This window comes from Priapulus caudatus, unplaced genomic scaffold (assembly GCF_000485595.1).
Source record: "Priapulus caudatus unplaced genomic scaffold, Priapulus_caudatus-5.0.1 Scaffold821, whole genome shotgun sequence".
NCBI lineage: Eukaryota > Metazoa > Priapulida > Priapulimorpha > Priapulimorphida > Priapulidae > Priapulus > Priapulus caudatus.
In genome coordinates, this window is record NW_014577882.1 from 95,653 (window position 1) to 110,834 (window position 15,182).

A 15,182-nucleotide genomic window follows, 5' to 3' on the forward strand; every position below is an offset into this window, starting at 1 on the left:
TATGCCGCTGTCATATGCCGCTGTTATATGCCGCTGTTATATGCTGCTGTTATATGCCGCTGTCATATGCCGCTGTTATATGCCGCTGTTATATGCTGCTGTCATATGCCGCTGTTATATGCCGCTGTCATGCGTCCCGTTACCTTCACCCTGTTTGGAACGTTCCCCATCGACATCCGTTTCTTACGCATTAGATGTACATCCGTCACTGCTGGATGGCCAAGGCTACACAAAGTGAATGTGTGTTTGAAAATGTATTGTCGCGTCTTATACGATGTGGTGACGCTAGGGCGTTGTGCTACGTGTAGCTGTTTGATCCTACGTATACCGATCCGATTATATGATTCTATATGATCCGGGATGACGCCTGCCTGTTGTTTTCGGAAATACTATATATGTATAGTACTGTATACTATATATCTAATCTCACGGAGGGTTCTGCTAGCTGCTAGGTCTCCGAGGATTCTCACATACGATCTGCGTATGTGTCCATCCATCCATCCATCTGTCCGTTCCTTCATCCTTCCATCCATCCATCCATTCATCCATCCATCGATCCATCCAGCCATCCATCCATCCATCCAGCCAGCCAGCCATCCAGCCAGCCAGCCATCCATCCATCCATCCATCCATCCATTCTTCTATCCATCCATCCATCCATCCATCCATCCATCCATCCATCCATCCATCCATTCATCCATCCATCCATGCATGCATGCATGCATCCATCCATCCATCCATACGTGCATCCATCCATTTATCCATCCATTCATCCATTCATCTATCCATCCAGTCAGCCATCCATCCAGTCAGTCATCCATCCGCTCGTCCGTACCAGCATTATACGTATTTATTATTATTATTATTATTATTTCCAAAGTGGATCACGGCATTAGCCGGTGGCTTCTGGGTTGACCGTGTCCCAACCTGGGACATAGAGATTCAATCCAGAATTTTTCGCAGGATGTGTGCTGTTCCCAGTAGTGCGATTTTCTGCACTTCTTGGGCAGTGTGTTGGCCAGGGAGTTCCTTAAGGTTCTTCTCAAAACCATTCTTTAGAGAGCCAAGGACTCCAACCACCACTGGTACAATTCTCGTCATTGTATTCCACATCCTCCTTATTATTATTATTATTATTATTATTATTACGTTATTATGTGTCCGTGTTTTCTTTCCCGCAATACGCGTGCGTGATGATAGTGTTATTCTTTCCCACAGTACACGTGCGTTATCATCGTGTTGTTCCTACCCACAGTACACGTGCATGATGATAGCGTTGTTCCCACCCACGCGTGCGTGATCATCGTGTTGTTCCTTCCCACAGTACACGTGCGTGATCATCGTGTTATTCCTTCCCACGCGTGCGGGATGATCGTGTTGTTCCTTCCCACAGTACACGTGCATGATGATATGTTGTTCCCACCCACGCGTGCGTGATCATCGTGTTGTTCCTACCCACACGTGAGTTAATCATCCAATGGTTTTGTTCCTTCCCAACAGTACACGTGGTGATCGTTTCGTGTTGTCTTTCCCCGACCAGTACACACGTGCATGATGATAGCGTTGTTCACCCATCAGTGAGTGATCATCAATGTTGTTTTCTTCTGCTACAGTAACTACGCTGCAGTCGATCGTCGTGTTGTTCCCAACTCCACATCTGCTGAGTGAGATCATGCAATGTTGTTCCTTCCTAACAGTACACGTGCGCGTGATCTCGTCGTGTGTTCCCGACCCACACGGGTTGATCATCAATGTTGTTCCTTCTCCACAGTATCACGGTGCTATGTATGATCGTGTGTTTATCGGTGTTCGTGGCGACGACGGGCGACGTTCACTCTGCTGCTCTCCGGAGCCTGGGAAGTACGGTCGTCTAGCCGGCCGGACGCCTGCTATCGGCCGCGGCCATCGCGCTCTTACGCAGCACGACCTCGGAGCCTGTCGGTATTCTCATCGACCGCTCTCCAGAAAAACGGGTACGCACGCGGGACAGGCGGCGCACAGCGCAGGGTATACTGCCCACGTACGCCGGCGATGGCGTATGTACGTATATTATTGATACCATTATATTTTCGTATATCTGCGTATATCGTATCGTAGTCGTATGTCGTATATCGTTATATTTATATACGCTATGAACATATACAGCGCACGTTATGTAAGTAGCCCTCCGCAGGTCAATAGTCTGAAGTGTTGTAGTGCGAAGTGTTGATTGATTCTCTTAGCAGGAATTTGTATAGGGCCGAGCAGCGTAGAGATGAGAGTTGAATCGAATTGTACTATAGTAGTCTCCATATCAGATGCAGGCGGCGGGCAGAATCTCGTTGTTGAACTAGGACGTTATAGTTATTATTATTAGTATTTATTATTATTATTAGTGTTATAGTCAAGTCGAGCACACAATATTATACATATATACAACTATATACTGCCCAGGTAACCATTGCCTAGGTCCCGCGTGCTGCGTCTCTCCCATTCTCTACATAGTAAACTGTGTATTAAATATGACTGGACTAATTGTGGTCGTCACTGCTCTCTGATCGTCATACTTATACGAGGCCACGGTGAGTTTTATGTTATTTACAATAATAGTGAGTAAGATAAACTCAAGGAGCGCGGAGCAACAGCTGACCAGCGTATTATCCGCGATCCTCCACGCCCGTACGCCATCCTTCTACCACTCGCGGTCACAATATATGATTTTGCTCGATATTCTGGTTAATATAATATTCAAGTAAAAAACGGCCAGATATCTCCAGTATAGGTATACTGTACTTACCATCTGGGCTGATACATTCAGGTTCTCGTAGAATGTAGCAGCGTAGTTTCATTAGCAAATAGTAGAGGTTTTGTCCGGCAGATGATCTGCAGCGATTCCAAATGAGACACGTCGTATGATTCGTTGTTGAACTAGGCTTATTCAGTATAGTCCACATACAAATATATTTACAACATACCAAGACTATAATGTAATACATGTAGCATTATATCGTTACTGAACCGCAGAGGCAGCACGGCCGACCGAGATTTCATAGATTTTTGTCACAAATGACCTTGGTGACCTGTGAGGGCGTCACACAACTCCGTTGGCTAACTACGAACTGGGCTTATTGGCACTCAACTCCCCCCCCCCCACACAACGACACAATACAAAGTTATGTATTGTCAGGTCTGCATTCGCAGACGAAAACCAGATGTGGTTATGAAAACTCACAAGATAGCCGTTGGAAGTTGGAACAGACACCGATCCGCTGCATCTTTTCCTTTAATTGGCGTTTGTCCGGAAATCCCCGAAAATCGCGTCTCATTTTGATTAATCTGCAATTTCTCTCACTGTCTGCATGGCAGCAGCACACGACACCACACACATATCGGCTGATAATGACGACAAGACCGACGACGCACGACGATGAGGATGATTAAAATACGCGGGGCCCGTTGGGGGGAGGGAATTTACACCACTTCCTTTCGGCTGATCTAGGTTTCGGTACATCTTTCCTTTAACCGCTCCATTGCAGTCTCAACCAAGCATGACACTCTCCAAAAATGTAATCTCATGAGTGTAAATAACGCGAATTGAATTTAAATTGAATTTAATTATAAAAATCCCGGCTCAATTATTGTATTCTGCCGATTGATTCGGCCCGAGGCTTTGGTTAATTGGCGTAGAGGTTTGCATGCACAGAGTAACGGTGGGGTGGTCTTACAGTTGCAGTGCTGCGGCGTCGACGGCGGGCGCTACCGGGACTGGAAGCCTCAACCCCACGTTCAACTGCAGCGACTCTAACCCGGGCCGTTTGAACGATGCGGCGTACCGCCTCCTGCTGCCGCATGCGAGAGGTGAGCTCAACAAGCACGCACAGCTACGCACGCACGCACGACGCACGGCACGCACGGCACGCACCCACGCACACACGACACCACACACACACACACAACAGCACACACACACATGCAAACAAACATACATCTCACACGATTTATGAAGTTATAATATCTGCATACACACCGGATGATCTATCAAAATCTATCTATATCTATTCACAATACCCGAGAAAGATTCGTTAGGCGGATGATTCACGAACGGGTTTGAATTCGGGCGGGTCGAACTCTCGCACGGGCTGGTTGGTCTTATCTGGAAACAATGCCTACGCTCTAAATATAGTTGGGAAATCCTCTTGAGAGGTCACCGTCGCAAGGTTAACGAGGGAATATTACCGAAACGATTACGTGACCTTCGACTTACTATGTGGATAGTAATTAGTCTTTTCATTCTGCCAACATAGGCTCTAACTATATAGATGAACCTGAGGAGAAATGCAAAGGTAGTGCAGGGAAATGATCTGCAGAGCGCAGGGCTGAGGGGGAGGGGTGTAGTCTAGACTGTAGAGACTGTAGTCAGAGCGCGTGCAGGCAAACAGAAGACTGTGAATTACTCAGGTCATCGTCTTATATCGGACGTGTTGCAGTCACACGCACGCACGCACGCACACACGCACACACACACACACATATATATATAGCGTGTCGCATTTTCCTCGGTAAATAAACTGCGATTCGGTTGAACAGAAAATGGAAATGCTACTGCTATCTCCGGGGTGACGAAGCATTAAAAGTTCACTATTCGTCGGTTCCGCATAAACAATGAAGCAATTGTAAAGGTGATATCAGGAGTAAGATAAAATAGGATCCTATATTATCTTACTCCTGGTGATATCCTTACTGAAACGCGGATTTCCGATGTTGTTGTTGACGTCACTGTTACCCCCGGTGCAGTTCTACCGGAAAATCTCGATTGTATCTCGCCATCTTAATCACACATTTTCTTCGTTTCGCATGCAGGGGCACTTATTCAACGCCCGCTGCGGGTTCGACAAACTACAAGAGAACGTAAGTAATAAAACATAATATGTCGCGGTTCAGCGATCACTGATTTGCTGCCGATTTGCATATGCAGTCATGGATTCGGTTTACTGGGGCAAATCCGTGAGCAACTCACCCCCTACATACACACGCACACACATACACGCACACACACACACACACACACACACACACACACACACACACACACACACACACCACACACACCACACACTACACACACACACACACACACACACACACACACATAGGACGCATACGGAAGCAGATACGTGCACAGAGAAATTTTTTGTTGCATCTACGTTTACTTGGCCTATATTATTCATCGCCTTCTTCTCGTCTCTTCTCCCAATTTATCTTTATTTCATTTATTTATCGTCATTTCTCTTTGTTTAGTATTATATATACATATATATATATATATATATTATTATTATATATATACGATTATATATATCCTAATTATTCCAGGGGTGCCCTGCCATATATAGATAATATATTAGATAATAGATATATAGATAAAGAGAAAGAGGAGAGAGAGAGAGATGATGAGAGCAAGAGAGAGAGAGAGATCGAGGAGAAGAGAGGAGAGAGAGAGAAGGGACGGACAGGGACGGACGGGAGGTCTGAAGGAGATAGAGAGGAGAGAGACCGTCAGGACGACGAGGAGCAGAGAGGAAGAACCTTCCACCATTCCCCTTAATTAATTTTAATATATTTATATATACGTCTATGTTTGTCTTCTCGGTAGAATTTATTCATATTTGGCAGTAGTTATTGATACTCAATGCTCTACTCTCTTCTCTCTTTCGTCTTTTCCTATATATATATATATATATAATACTATATATTATATATATTATACATATAATTATATTATATATATATAAATAATATATATATAATATATATGCTGTGATTATGAAGCGCCGCTGCAGGGCATTGATTTTTATGGCTCATCTGACGTACGTCCAGATGCAGCTTGTAGACGCATGCATCGTCGTCTAACGTCCGTGGCGTCCGTCCGTGCGGCGTCCGTCCAGTCAACAGGATTGCGGCGACAAATCTAACCGCCTCGACGTCACCGGTCACGATATTAGCGGATCGTCGTGGGAGAGGATTCGCTGAAAAGGACTCAGGGAGACAAATTTGGGGGTCAATGGTCAAACGGCGTTCAGATGTGCTAAACGCGAGCGGGAAATATGTTTCCCGTTTAACTTAAGGTATAGGAGGGGCAAATATTCGAATTTGCGGGCCAAATCTTAGAACGGCGCATCGCACCTATGCTCTTAAAATATTTGGTGTATAGCGGCTGTGTAATGCGGCGAGGAACCCCCCCCATTCACCAGTTGCGAAATTGGAGGTCACAGCGTTCCCAAAGGGCAGTAGGGGAAAGGTTAGATATCCGACATTTTCTGATAACCTGCGGCAAATGGACAGAGTAAAAAAAAAAATTTTGTTTCGATCGCCTGAATTTCTTTTTTACCATTTTTTTATCACTTTATTGAAACGGACATGAAATGTGCTGTCCAGCTGAGGTTGCCGAAGAGTAAGTGTTTTGATAAACTTTTGACCCTCAAGGCGAGGAGCGGTTAACACATGGATTTCTTCAACTGCCTTCAATAACGGACATCGTTGTCATATTCATGGCCCACATCATAACTATAGAAACCAATTAAAGCCTGCGATACGCGAATGCCGTACAGCACAGGGAGGTATGCAGAATGCAGCAAGGTTGTTGAAATGATGTGTACGCAACTGCGTATCTGCCATTCATCTGCGGCTTAACAAAGGTGTCCACTATCGCCACGACTTTAAATGTTACGTTTATAACCGTAGCAAACAGACCTCAGATGACCCCAGACGCCCTCTGCGGCCGCTCTTGATTTAATATTTTTTTTCTTTTGCGATGTCAGATGACAATCGCGAGTGTCAAATCCAATGTGCCCATGACATTCAGGCCATTCAATATTACATCTAATGGCCATCTTGGACATATATCATAGAGTGACCCATATTGATTTTGAATCGAGAAACAGACGAACATGAGAAACTTTCCACAAAATATATATTAGCATTATCTAAAGGGGATGGTGGATTTATCTCTCCCTCTACTCTCCCTCTCTCTTCTCTCGCCTCTCGCTCTCTTCTCTCTCTCTCTCTCTCTCTCTCTCTCTCTTTCTCTCTCTCTCTCTCTCTCTGCTCTCTCTCTCTCTCTCTCTCTCTCTTCTCTCTCTCTCTCTCTCTCTATTCTCTTTCTCTCTCTTCTCTCTCTTTCTCTCTCTCTCTCTCGTCTCTCTCTCTCTTTCCTCTCTCTCTCTTTCTCTCTCTCTCTCTCTCTCTCTCTCTCTCTTTATCTCTCCTTCTTTCCTTTTCCTATCTCTCTTCACTCCGTATATTATATATATATATATTATTTATTTTATTATATTTATTTTATATATTGGCTGGGGCCACGCTCGAATTTTAGGATATACATATCTATCTATCCGTCTGTGCCAGGTGTGTTGGTGGCTTTATGGCCGCCATCGTTTGTACGCGTTCGTAGAGAAAGGGGCGAGGCGGCGCGGGCGGGCGGCCGGCGGGCGCGAGCGACGACAAAACCTACGACTACTCGATCCCAGCGCGACACTGATGCTCATTCGTCTGGCTCGCGTCGCCTTTGGTCGTCGCCCTTCCTCCGGCCTGCACGGAGGCTTCTTGCGCATGAGAACACGTGCTCTGCTCGAGAACGTGTGAGAGCCGTAGTCAATTACAGCTGGAATCATATTCCCCTCTAGCTTCCCTGACCTCACTCACTTCCCTTCTATCCTCCCCCACTATCTCCTATCTCCTTCTTTCCTTCCTAATAACTTTTCCTCCCTCCGCCCTCATTTCCCTCCCTTCCTCCCTACTCCTCTCCTCCCTCCCTCCCTCCTCCTCCCTCCCTTCCTCTCCCTCCCTCCCTCTCCTCCCTCCCTTCCCTCCCTCCCTCCCTCCATCCCTCCCACCCTCCCTCCCTCTTCCCTCTTCCTCTCCCTCCCTTCCTCCCTTCTTTCTCTCCCTCCCTTCCCGTCCTCCCTCCCTCCCTCACCCAACCCCCCTCCATTTTTTCCTCCTCCCACTCCTCGCTTAGCAGCAACCGTGCTAAGCCTAAAGGAAACTCCCCCCCCGGCTGGAAGAATCCACGCTGAGAAATTACAGGGACCACCTGCCGAATCTTTACGTTATACGGATACAAATATGTATTTCGTCTAATTATTATTCATAATATTTTCTTCTTTCTCGGAAAGGTTAGGCTTCGCGTAACGCTATTTCGGGCCGGCAGACAAAAGCACGGCTGCCAAACTATTCGTGCGAACCTCCCACTCACATAGTTTTATAGACCCCGTATTATCTTAATCCCTATTAGATCCCCGTATCATTTTGTTCTTATAGACCCGTATTTCATCTTAGGCCCTATAGACCCCGTACTATGTTTAGTCCTATAGAGCCCCGCCATCAACTAGTTCTATAGACTTCCATATAATCATAGTCCCTTATAGATCCGTATCATTTCGTCCCTATAGAACCCCGTATTCATCTAGTACCTCTTAAACCACATATCCGCTCTAGTCCCTCAGGACCGCATGTCCTCTAGAACTGAACAAGCTCTAGCGAAATTAGGCCAAGAAGTCTAGTAAGTAGTTTCCTTTGTCAAGAGATACGCCACACATGCGCCGTCTATATATATGCCCCGGCCCCGGTCCCGGTCCCGGGCCCGGCGAGGTCCAATTATTTTCTGCCACTCTGTTTAAGATCGGATGATTCTAGAGTTTCAGCAACCTATAAAAACACAGCACCCGATTATATCCTACATGCCATTTATGACAGCGTAATATCTTTGCTTCGAAGTTAGCAGGCAAGCCGCAGCAGGTGAGCGCCATTTATTTCTGGATAGAAACTTCGTTTTGTTAAGTTGCCAAGCCGCCGAAACGCCCCCGCGTCTCCTGCCTGTGCGTGACCGTCACCACATTAACGCGTAGCCTATTTTCTACCATTGTTCGTTGGTATTCTTTCCGGCTATTGCGTTTATTTGACGGACGGAACGGAGCATTTCATGACGTTCCGCGGACGGTGCGGGAGATGCTAGTTTGTGCTAACTAACCAGCAAACCTTGGCACGGTCTGGGAGGCAGAAAGCTTTTCCTCGCGCCTTTACGTTCGGAGCTTGCGGTGTAAGATTCTGGCACTGAGGATATGATTGACAATGATCTGAGTCAGAATATGATTACTCCAAGGTTACGAGCGACACTCGCGTGAATAGAGCGTGTTAGCATAAGGCGCAGTCCAAATTAGGTGCCGCCGCAGTGTCCAGCGTTACAGGTGCCGCCGCGGTGTCCAGCGTTACATGCCGCCGCTGTTACATGCCGCTGTTATATGCCGCTGTATATGCCGCTGTCAAATGCCGCTGTTATATGCTGCTGCATGTTACATGCCGCTGTATATGCCGCCGTTACATGCCGCTGTATATGCCGCCGTCATATGTCACTATGCCGCTGTTATATGCTGCTGCATGTTACATGCCGCTGTATATGCGCTCTTACATGCACGCTGTACATGCCGCTGTTATATGCCGCTGTTATATGCCGCTGTCATATGCCGCTGTTATATGCCGCTGTTACATGCCGCTGTCATATGCCGCCGTTATATGCCGCCTGTTATATGCTGCCGCTGTTATATGCGCTGTAATATGCCGCTGTTGATATGCCGCTGTTATATTGCGGTGCTGTCATATGGCCGCTGTTATATGCCGCTGTCATGCGTCCCAGTTACCTGTCACCCTGTTTTGCGAACGTTTCCCCATCGACATTCCGTTTTCTTATGCATTTTTAAGACTGTACAATCCGTCACTGCTGGATGGGCCAAGGCTACACAAAGTGAATGTGTTTGTTTTTTGAAAATGTATTGTCGCGTCTTATACGATTGTCGGTGACCGCTTAGGGCGTTGTGCTAGCGTGTTTTGTAGCTGTTTTGCGATCCTACGTATTTACCGCATCCGATTATATGATTCTTATATGATCCGGGTATGACGGCCTGCCTGTTGTTTTTACGGAAATACTTATATATGTATAGTACTTTTTTATCTATATATCTTAATCTTCACGGAGGGGTTCTGCTAGCTTGCTAGGTCTCCGAATTCTCAACATACGATCTGCGTTGTGTCCATCCATCCCTATCCATCTGTCCTTCCTTCATCCTTCCCATCCATCCATCCATTCATCCATCCATCGCATCCATTCTAGCCATCCATTCCAATCCATCAGCCAGCCAGCCATCCAGCAGCCAGCCATTCCATCCATCCAATCCATCCATCATCCATACCTTCTACACCACACTATCCACCATCCATCCATCCATCCATCCATCCATCACATCATCGCATCCATTCCATCCATCCCATCCGATCCATCCTCCATTCATCACATCCATGCATGCATGCCATGCATCTATCCATCCATCCATCCATACGGTGCATCCATCCATTTATCCATCCATTTCATCGCATTCAATCTATCCTCCAGTCAGCCATCCATCCAGTCAGTCATCCATCCGCTCGCTCCGCTACCAGCATTAATACGTATTTATTATTACTTATTTATTATTATTTCCAAAGTGCCAATCACGGCACTTAGCCGGATGGCTTCTGGGTTGACCGCTGTCCCAACCTGGGACATAGAGATTCAATCCAGAATTTTCGCCAGGAGCTGGTGTGCTGTTCCCAGTAGTCATTTTCTGCCACTTCTGTGGCAGTGTTGATTGGCCAGGGGAGTCGTTATAAGCCGTTCTTCTCAAAACCATTCTTTCGTTTAGAGAGCCAAGGACTCCAACCACCACTGGTACAATTCTCGTCATTGTATTCCACATCCTCGCTTATTATTAATTAATTATTTATTATTATTATTGATTATTATTACGTTATTATGCCTGTCCGTGTTTCTTTCCCAATACGCCGTGCGTTTAATGTGATAGTGCATATGTTGCTTTCCCATCCCACGCGTGGTGTGATCAGTGTATTCCTTCCCACAGTACACGTACGGATGATTTCGTGCTTGTTTTCCACACACGCGTGCAGTGATCATCAATGTTTGCTTCCTACACACACGTGGAGTAAATCATCAATGTTGCTTCCTTCCCACAGTACACGTTGCGTTGATTGCTGGGCCCCTCTATCTCTCTCATGTTTACACTGTGCACTGATGATAGCGTTGTTCCCACCCACCGTTGAGTATCATCAATGTTGTTTCTTTCCTACTAGCTTACCGTGCTGTTGATCGTCCGTGTTGTTCCCACCCACATGTGAGTGATCATCAATGTTGTTCCTTCCTACAGTACACGTGCGTGATCGTCGTGTTGTTCCCACCCACACGGGAGTGATCATCAATGTTGTTCCTTCCCACAGTACACGTGCATGATGATCGTGCTGTTTATCGGTGTCGTGGCGACGACGGGGGCGACGTTCACTCTGCTGCTCTCCGAGCCTGGAAGTACGCGTCTAGCGCCGGACGCCCTGCTACGCCGCGCCATCGCGCTCTACCAGCACGACTCGAGCCTGTCGTATCTCATCGACGCTCTCCAGAAAAAGGTACGCACGCGGGACAGGCGCGCCAGCGCAGGGTATACTGCCACGTACACCGCGATGGCGTATGTACGTATATTATTATACGCATATATTATATCGTATATCGTATATCGTATGTCGTATGTCGTATATCGTATATTATATACGCATGATAATACAGCGCACGTATGTAAGTAGCCCCTTCCGCAGGTCATGTCTGAAGTGTTGTAGTGCGAAGTGTTGATGATCTCTAGCAGGATATTGTATAGGGCCGACAGCGTAGAGATGAGAGTTGAACGAGATTGTACATATGTAGTCTCCATATCAGATGCAGCGGCGCAGATTCGTTGTTGAACTAGGACGTTATAGTTATTATTATTAGTATTATTATTATTATTAGTCAGTCGAGCACACAAATATATACATAATACAACTATATACAGCCCAGGTAACCATGCCTAGGTCCCGCGTCTCGTCTCCCATTCTCTACATAGTAACTGTGTATAAATATGACTGACTAATGTGTCGTCACTCTCGATCTCATACATATACGAGCCACGGAGTTTTATGTTATTACAATAATATCGAGAAGATAAACTCAAGGAGCGCTGGAGCACCTGACCAGCGTAATTATCCGCATCCTCCACCCCGTACCCTCCTTCTAACCCAATATATGAGTTTTGCTCGATATCTGTTAATATAATCAAGTAAAAAGCCAGATATCTCCAGTATAGGTATTGTACTTCCATCTGGGTGATAAATTCAGGTTCTCGTAGAATGTAGCAGCGTAGTTTCATTAGCAAATAGTAGAGATGTTTTGTCCGGCAGATGATTGCAGGTTCCAAATGAGACAACGTCGTAGATTCGTTGTTGAACTAGCTTTATTAGTACTAGCCACATACAAATATATTTACAACATACAAACTATAATGTAATACATGTACATATACGTACTGAACCGAGAGCGCACGCCGCACGAGATTTCATAGATTTTTGTCACAAATGACCTGGTGACCTGTGACGTCACACAACTCCTTGGCTAACTACGAACTGGCTTATTTGCACTCAACCCCCCCCCCACACACACAATACAAATATAGTATTGTCAGTCCATTCCAGACGAAACCAGAGTGGTCTAATGAAAACTCACAAGAAGCCTTGGAAGTTGGAACAGAACACGTCCGCTCATCTTTTCCTTTAATTGCGTTTGTCCGGAAATCCCGAAAATCCGTCTCATTTGATTAATCTGCAATTTCTCTCACTGCTGCATGCACACACACACACACACACACATATCGCTGATAATGACGACAACGACGACGACGACGACGATGAGGATGATAAAATACGCGGGCCCGTTGGGGGGAGGGAATTTACACCACTTCCTTTCGCTGATCTAGGTTTCGGTACATCTTTCCTTTACCCTCCATTGCTCAACCAACATGACACCTCCAAAATGTAATTCTCATGAGTGTAAATAACGCGAATTGAATTAAATTTAATTTAATTAAAAATCCCGGCTCATTATTGTATCTGCCGATGATTCGGCCGAGGCTTCGGTTAATTGGCGTAGAGGTGTGCATGCACAGAGTAACGGTGGGGTGGTCTTAACAGTTGCAGTGCTGCGGCGTCGGACCGGGCGGCTACCGGGACTGGAACCTCAACCCCACGTTCAACTGCAGCGACTCTAACCCGGCCGTTGAACGATGCGGCGTACCCGCCTCCTGCTGCCGCATGCGAGAGGTGAGCTCACGCACGCACAGCTACGCACGCACGCACGCACGCACGCACCACGGCACACACGACACCACACAGCCACACACACACACACACACATGCACAACAACATACATCTCACGACGATTTTATGAAGTTTATTATCTGCTATACACCCCGGCATGATCTTATTCAAAATCTATCTATATGCTATCACAATACCCGATGAAAGATTCGTTAGGGCGGATGATCACGATCGGGTTTTGATTCGGGCGGGTTCGAACTCTCGGCACGGGCTGGTTGGTCTTATCTGGAAACAATGCCTACGCTCTTAAATATAGTTTGGGAAAGCCTCTGATGAGGTCACTCGTCGCAAGCGTAACGAGGGAATATTACGAAACGATATTACGTGACCCTTCAGACTTATATGTGGATAGTATATTAGTTCTTTTCATTCTGCCCACATAGGCTCTAACTATAGTATGATCAACTGAGGAAGAGAATGCAGAAGGTGTGCAGGAATATGATCTGGCAGAGCGCAGGGCTGAGGGCGGAGGGGTTGTAGTCCTAGACTGTAGAGAGACCTGTAGTCAGAGCGCGTGCAGGCAAACAGAATTGACTGTGAATTTACTCAGGTCATGGACGTCTTATATCGGACCGTGTTGGCAGTCACACGCACGCACACACGCACCACCACACACACAGCATTGATATATATGGCGTGTCGCATTTTCCTCGGTAAAGTAAAACTGCAGTATCGTTGAGACCAGAAAATGGAAATGCTTCTACTGCTATCTCCGGGCGTGACGAAGGCATTAAAAGTTTCACTATTCGTTCGGGGTTCCGCATAAACAATGAAGCAATTGTAAAGAGTGATATCTAGGAGTAAGATAAAATAGGATCCTATATTAATCCTTAGCTCCTGGTGATAATCCTTACTGAAACGCGGATTTCCGATGTTGTTGTTGACGGTCACTGTTACCCCCGGTGCAGTGTCTTACCAGGAAAATCTCGAATTGTTATCTCGCCATGCTTAATCACACACATTTTCTTCGTTCGCATGCAGGGGCACTTATCAACGCCCGCTGCGCGGGTTCGACAAACATACCAAGAGAAACGTAAGTAATAAAACATAATATGTCGCGGTTCAGCGAATCACTGATTTTGCTGCCAGATTTGGCATATTGCAGTCATGGATTCGGTTATGGGGCAAATTCGCGTGAGCAACTCACACCCCTACATACCACACGCACAGCACATACCCGCACACGACACCACACACACAACGACACAGCACACACACCACACTCACACACCACACATCACACACACACACACACACGACAGCGCACACGGCACACGCACACGCTCACGGCGACGCGCACGCGCGCACACATACGAGCGCACGTACCGCCCGACAGTTAACACCGGCACGCACGACGCACCGCACACGCACACGGACCACACGCACACACACATCACGACACACACACGACACACACACACCAACACACATTCACATTCGCCGACATACAAATAGCGCCTGCCGTGTTAGCGAGCGAGTTAAACGGTGGCACCACAGCGACTTGAACGGTCTCGTAAATAAAATGTATTGTAAATAAACACGAAATGCTATTTAATACCAAAGTCTTAATGTTTTTCTACTCTCTTTCGCCTATTATTGCCGATAACCGTCCTGTAAAGCCGTTCAATGCTTCATTCTGCAACACACCAAGTACGCCGCAGGGGGGGGGGGGGCGGAAGCACCGAAGCCACGCTGTTGGGCACAAACAACTAGAATTATAGACTTCTAGTTGTATATCATTTCTAGTTTGTTGTGGCACAGCGGCGTGTTGGTGCGGCGTCTGTGGTGTTGCAGAGGAGCATTTGATACTGAATTTAAGGAAGTTATCGGCAATAATAGGCGAAAGAGAGTAGAAAAACATTAAGACTTTGGTATTAAATACAATTTCGTGTTTATTTACAATACATTTTTTTACGAGACG

General features: G+C 46.4%; 1 protein-coding gene across 1 annotated transcript in view; it reads left to right on the forward strand.

Moving 5' to 3' along the window:
- Positions 1-14,302, forward strand: part of LOC106813762 (tetraspanin-33-like) — a 46,179-nt gene extending 31,877 nt beyond the window's left edge. Inside the window, exons 3-5 of the mRNA XM_014817982.1 lie at positions 11,302-11,484; positions 13,075-13,203; positions 14,243-14,302. Of these exons, the coding sequence (XP_014673468.1) occupies positions 11,302-11,484; positions 13,075-13,203; positions 14,243-14,302 (372 nt within the window). The remainder of the gene's footprint in view (positions 1-11,301; positions 11,485-13,074; positions 13,204-14,242) is intronic.
- The last annotated feature ends 880 nt before the right edge of the window (positions 14,303-15,182 follow it).